Source organism: Eutrema salsugineum, unplaced genomic scaffold, assembly GCF_000478725.1.
Source record: "Eutrema salsugineum unplaced genomic scaffold, Eutsalg1_0 scaffold_13, whole genome shotgun sequence".
NCBI classification, from domain to species: domain Eukaryota; kingdom Viridiplantae; phylum Streptophyta; class Magnoliopsida; order Brassicales; family Brassicaceae; genus Eutrema; species Eutrema salsugineum.
Genome location: NW_006256885.1, coordinates 914343 through 920666, shown reverse-complemented (window position 1 = coordinate 920666; position 6324 = coordinate 914343). Strand labels below are relative to the sequence as shown.

General features: G+C 35.7%; 1 protein-coding gene across 2 annotated transcripts; it reads left to right on the top strand.

Moving 5' to 3' along the window:
- Nucleotides 1–1334: 1334 nt before the first annotated feature.
- LOC18023272 (VAN3-binding protein) lies at nucleotides 1335–4971 on the top strand. 2 transcript variants are annotated; one of them, XM_006406063.2, is made up of 7 exons: nucleotides 1335–1582; nucleotides 2063–2173; nucleotides 2593–3034; nucleotides 3318–3566; nucleotides 3674–3723; nucleotides 4116–4173; nucleotides 4545–4971. In XM_006406063.2, exons 1-7 carry the CDS (start codon nucleotides 1397–1399, stop codon nucleotides 4757–4759), a joined length of 1311 nt encoding a protein of 436 aa, XP_006406126.1. In that variant the 5' UTR covers nucleotides 1335–1396; the 3' UTR covers nucleotides 4760–4971. The 2 variants fall into 2 exon arrangements, with proteins under 2 accessions (XP_006406126.1, XP_024015324.1); XM_024159556.1 differs by having other exon boundaries at nucleotides 1348–1582; nucleotides 2066–2173.
- Nucleotides 4972–6324: the final 1353 nt, after the last annotated feature.

The following is a 6324-nucleotide window of genomic DNA, read 5'->3' as shown; positions in this document are numbered from 1 at the left end:
GGTCAAACGTTTATCACAATCTCCGATAAACTATCAAAGATTCATAGTTGTTGAAAATCAGTGAACCTAGCGAGAGCACGATATATCATCGATAATACAATAGTCTCCACTTGGTTATGAAAAAAAAAGACGTTACTTAAAAACTTTTTTACCTTTTATTATTTTTTAAATGTTATTTAAATATGTCGCTACAAACAGATGTTAAGAGAAATTGTAACGTTTTCCGCGTTAACGAAATCTTCTTGTTTGGATCAGTTCACCAAATATGTATTACTGTATGTAGGGGATTCTCAAAAGAATTGCTTCAAAAACCGTATGCAAAAGAAAATCTTGCGTTAGATGAGTTTTTCTTTTCTTTTTTGCATTCATATTTGGATAGAAAAATGGTAATGCAACCCGCCAAATCAATCTGAGGATGGGTCAAGGTCCACGTTTTGTGTATATAGGTTTCCAAGGTCTGGCCCATCAAGCGGTCCAAAAGAATTTGTAATCCCATCCAGCTTTATAGTGCTTGATCTCGATCTAAATTCGGTATGCAAAACAAATAATGTCATGAATCTCAAGAACCATTGGTTAGAAGATTTGAAGTTATTCAAAACAAATGTTTTTGGTGTTAAAATGGGAAGTATGTTTCACTTTAGGTTCATAAGTAAAAAGGTTATTCACATAGAACAAAATAATGTTATGTCTTCTACTCTTCTTATAAGTTTCACTTCAAATACTCAGTTCAATAATGAGAATCAATTGATGATCTAAATTCGGTATATCAATAATGAATTGCCTCATTTTGCTGGTCACACTTGGACTCAGAAAAAATTTCCTGATGTCTCTCTTCATTTATGTCTTCTTGCCATTTATCACTCTTTTAAAATAGTAGCCAGACTTCAGTTCTAAATTCTTCTTTTTTTTTGCTTTAAAAATAATATATGCTCATGGATGGGTTGAAATTTACCATTACCATTAATTAAGTGAAGTCATTCCTCTATTGTCACTATTTCAAGGTAGAGCTCCTTCAATTCTTATTCAAAATTTTAATTTTGTTTGATTCAATTATGAAGAAACTGAAACACTGTGTAAAATGTTTTTTTTTTTTAAATTAAAGTCATGCAAAAATCTAAACATAAATAATAAATTTACCAGAAAATTAGCTGCGGAATTAATCAATTAATTATCTCTAAAGCCCTTATTTCATACTTTATTAATAAATATATTATCTTTTTTAAGGCGAGAGAGAGAGAGAGAGTAAAGGAAAGCATTGAAGCTGAATAGGAAAAAAAGCAGTACGAGTCTATGACTATATGAGTGATATATTACTCTCATTGTCACTTATCACAAAATCGCATCGTTCGCTTCCATCTTACAATCAAACCCCATCACTCTCCCTCTCTCTCTCCCAATGGAAAAATCCGTGTTTGAAAAATGGCGACCCGACCCGATTTACCGGCCACCGGAGACGCCATTAGAGCCGATGGAGTTTCTCTCTCGCTCGTGGAGCGTCTCAGCTCTCGAGGTATCCAAGTCCCTCGCTCCTTCGAAGACCTCAAGCGACACCGTCATTCTCGAAGACGAACCTACGGAGTCTGTGAGTGTTTTTCTTTACCTTTTTCTCTTCATTTTTTTTTTCTTTTTGGGGAAAAACAGAGCATTTGCAGACAAAACGGAGAATGTTGACAAATTTCTTCTGACCTGACTCTCAAGTTCTAAAATTTGTTTCTTTTACTCAATCTCATCGAAATTCCCAAATGGGTCATTCCAATTCCATGGGTACTATACGATTTCTGGGCTTAAAGATCACATTTTTTTTCCATTAGCTATGTTGTTCATGAATCATGAAATTTTCTCAGTGGGTTTGAACAAAGGAAAGATTTTTTTCACGCGCAATGATTTTTAATCATACATTTCTTCCTTAATAAAACACTCAGCTTTCCTGGGCCCTATATGCATAATCACAAAAAGTTTGGAGTTTTCTTTGATATAAAAAAAAGCTAACAACAAGTCACTGTTGTTTAATTTGTCTTCTTTCTTCTTTCTTCTTATGCGATTTTTGCCCTCTGTTTTGCAGCAGGAAGTGTCGCCACGAACATCTGGTCGGCTTTCTCAGAGCAGCGGTCCTTTCAACGGTTCTTTAACCGACAGTCCTCCGATTTCGCCGCAGGAAGTCCACGACATCAAGGTAAAACATTCGTATCATGTTTAAGTCTGATTATGAAATTAAATCTAGTGATAATGTGTCTTGGTTTCTGCGTTAGAGCGTTTCTCTCCATGTAAAATATTTTTGATTTCAGGAAGAAAAAATCTCTTTTCTTTACCCAAACATACCCAGAGATGATAATATCTTCGTTTTTTGGTTTCTTCGATGAGAACATTCGTGGATTTAAACGTTTCTTTTCTCGGAAACTTAATTTTTGTTTATTTTAATCTCTTTAATCCTCTTACTCGATTTGTTTATTCCTTTTTTTTTGTCATTGTTCATCACTCTTGTAAGACTTTCCTTAATTAGATTTTATCCGCTTTGTGCTGAATTAATTACTTAAATTGATTTTGTTAAATGTTTTGATGCCTCAAATTTTGGACATTTTTCCCCTTATGCAGCAATTTTGCCGATCAAACAATATCACACAAAACTTCAACTCTCAGTTCCGTTCAACGGCGAACACTCCGGGACCTATCACGGCAACAACCACACAGTCCAAGACGGTGGGTCGGTGGCTAAAAGACCGAAGAGAGAAAAAGAAGGAGGAGACTCGGGCCCACAACGCTCAGATTCACGCCGCCGTCTCCGTCGCCGGCGTGGCCGCTGCGGTGGCTGCTATTGCGGCTGCAACCGCCGCTTCGTCGAGCTCTGCAAAAGATGAAGAGACGGCGAAAACAGACAAGGCCGTGGCTTCTGCTGCAACACTTGTGGCAGCTCAATGCGTGGAAGCTGCGGAATTGATGGGAGCTGAGAGGGAGTATTTAGCCTCCGTTGTTAGCTCCGCCGTGAACGTTCGATCCGCCGGAGATATAATGGCATTAACCGCCGGAGCAGCCACAGGTTCGTCCTTAACTTTAATCTCTCTGTTTATTGACATTTTGGTGATTCTGAAATTTGATTGTCTGAGACAAAACATCTTATCACTGATGTATCTCCTTAGGCATTATCAGTCTATAACTTGAGTCTATGAAGGGATTCACTAAAGTTTCGAAAGTAACTAACAAAACTGAATCAAGGACTCTCTTTTCACCCATTGTTTAGAGTTTGAGTAAGAAATTGAAATACTTTTATAGTAAAAACATTTTTGAAATTGAATGTCTTTGTTTGTTTGTTTGTGGTGTAGCTCTGAGAGGAGTGGCTACATTGAAGGCGAGGGCGATGGAGGAGGTGTGGAACATTGCATCAGTTATTCCAATGGATAAAGGAATCAATCCTGGAGGTTGCAGCAATGTTAATACTAACGGCAACAGTAGCAATGGCAGTTCGAGCAGTAGTCACAGTGGTGAATTTGTAGCTGAAGATAGTTTTTTGGGACATTGCAGCAGAGAATGGCTTGCTCGAGGCTGCCAACTCCTGAAACGCACCCGCAAAGGTAAAAACGTTAATAAGTTAACAGTGATCTCTTGTTGTAATCTCAAATGCGAGTTAGTTTCTTGGATCTTTTTCTTGTGGGGAGGTCTAATGTTATGGTTTTGGCAGGTGATCTTCATTGGAAAATAGTGTCTGTTTACATAAACAGGGTAAATCAGGTTAGACTCTGTCTTTCTTGTTTCTTGAGTTTCTTCGATCTCTTTTTTTGAGCAATGATATCATTAAATATAATCTGATGAATTTTGAAGAGAGAAAAAGGATTAAACAGAAGAGAGAAAAAAGATTAAAGAGAAGAGAGAAAAAAAGATTAAAGAGAAGAGAGATACACTATTAGCGAGACAGTGAAAACTTTTTGTCACTCACATGAGTGTGATCTTGTTAAAAGAATACAAAGAAAAAAACATGAAATTGAGATATCAGAGACCAAAAAAGAAGAGAAAGCGGAAACGAACATAAGGATTAAAAATAATGATTTTATGATTTGTTTTTAGTCTTATGACTAAAACCATTCTTGGAATCACCCTTATGATTTTGATTGTTGGACATGAAGGTTATGTTGAAGATGAAGAGCAGGCATGTTGGAGGGACCTTCACAAAGAAGAAAAAGAGTAAGAGAGATTAACCCTGTTTATGAATACTGTTATCGATTACTAAAACTTATCGAGAACATGTGGTGCTAGATTTCTCTAAATCCCTCCATAACATCATTCAAGATCAGAGAATTGATTTGATATTCTTATAGTACTGATGTGATATAACTAAAGGTGAAAGCTTTAGTTTTGTCATTGTCTTCTAATACTATCAATAATATGAGAATTCAAAACTTTGATGTGGGTCTACTTTGAACTTGGGGATTTGATATTTCATAGCTTTTTTTGTTTGTCTTTCTTTTGAATGTGAACATCAAGACTCTTCTTAGTCACATTCTCCCTTTATAGTTCATTTGCCTGACCGTTTGTCTTCTTAAATATTCCTTCAGATGTTGTGATTGAGGTGATCAAAAACGTACCGGCTTGGCCAGGCCGCCATTTGCTAGAAGGAGGAGAGGATTTGAGATACTTTGGATTAAAAACGGTTCTGCGAGGGATTGTAGAATTTGAGTGCAGGAGCCAAAGAGAGTATGAGATGTGGACACAAGGTGTCTCAAGGCTTCTTTCTGTTGCTGCCGAGAGGAATAACAGATATAGGTTATGAAGGAGTAGTTTAAGACTTAAGAGCGACTGTTTTGTGGAGGATATCGTGTCACTGATGTTTAACTTATGGGGCCAAATTAGAACTTGGAGAAAGTTGAGGGGTTCTTTTCGATAAGGTATATATAGGATGAAATGGGCCCTTTCTAAGGGTGGGTTGGTTAAACAAAACTTTGGTGTTTGTAAATTTGCTTTTTAGTGCCTCTTAGTTTAATTTTGAAGTTTATATATGGGCCCTTTCTGAGTGTTTTGTTTTGGGTAAAATCCTAAATATCTTTATGAATTTATTGAATATTCAATTTTATTTTTATTGTTCGATGGTCCGTGGATCTAGTTTCCCTTTTTTTTTTATATATATAAACAGCAGTTTACAAATACAAATGGATCTATGAATTTTACATTGTTTCATCCATTGGCCCAAGTCCATAGGGGGGGCTCTTTTTCATCAAAAGACATGATGAATGCACTTGAAGAATCACATGGTGATTAACGCAAAAAGGATAATTAAGATACAAGAGGCTAAGAGAAACCTCTTGAGAATCAGAAAAGCATTGATGACTTTAGGGGGTTATCCTTTTGGATGGAAGGAGACTCCGGTTCTAACCATAATGGTAATATTAATGACTCAATATTATATGAAAAATTTGAAGTGTGTCCATGTTAGTTGTGTATAGCCTTTAATCCCTCTATCTCCATATAGCTCTTAGGTCAGCCCTTTGTGTCATATTATGGAACACCAAGACCCTTATGGTGCTCAGACTAAACCGCAAGATTTCCCTTACTAAGTTGATGGTTTCAAGAATTGAGAAGGTTACAATTACTAACCAAATTAATAACAGTCTTGCTATCAGGACATGCGGTATATATAGAGAGAACGGTCAGTAGATCTCGGAGCACCATTATGGTGTTTTTTCTTACGCTTAAGTTATAAGTTGGCCACGTGAATTGTTGAAAGACGCAAACGACAGAAAAGTGAGAAAACAAGAACGAGTGTGCTTCCAAGAAGTTGGAAGTGTTTCGAGAGGATCTTTGAATGCACGAAGATTAAAAAAAAATGACCAAATGTCAAAATGTCTAAGTGTATCTTAACTACTAAATTTTAAGACGTTTCCAAGCGTAAGAGACTCGAGTTTCCAAGCATAATAAGGATATATGTGTCTAAGTAAGATCGTTTTCTGATGATTATTAAAAAATAAAAAAAGTGAAAAAAGCATAGTAACATATTTGATGTGATTGATACTTTTTAATGTCTTTTTTTTTCATTGACGAAAATTATCACGTCAATTATCACATGTATTATTCATTCGCTTGTCTGAAGTTCTGAGACGAAAATGTTAAAGATTACAATATCTGAAATTCCATGATTTCGAACCAAGATTTACATTAGTCTCAGAACTCCATATATATATTCTTATTACTGGATCTTTAGTGTTCAATTATTATGATATAACCATACTTACTTTTTGGTTTTTTAATACTTTGGTTTTTTTTAATCAAAAGAAAAAAGACTTCTTTACAACTTTTTTGGAAAAAGAGTTTAAAAAGAAAGCTTGATTTTCATAATTTTTT

What these genes read in the sequence shown, in the direction of transcription:
- LOC18023272 (XM_006406063.2), top strand. Translation starts at nt 1,397, where the DNA reads ATGGAAAAATCCGTGTTTGAAAAATGGCGACCCGACCCGATTTACCGG. An exon ending in AGGAAGTCCACGACATCAAG is followed by an intron (nt 2,174 to 2,592) that starts GTAAAACATTCG and finishes CCCCTTATGCAG; the next exon opens with CAATTTTGCCGATCAAACAA. An exon ending in ACATAAACAGGGTAAATCAG is followed by an intron (nt 3,724 to 4,115) that starts GTTAGACTCTGT and finishes TTGGACATGAAG; the next exon opens with GTTATGTTGAAGATGAAGAG.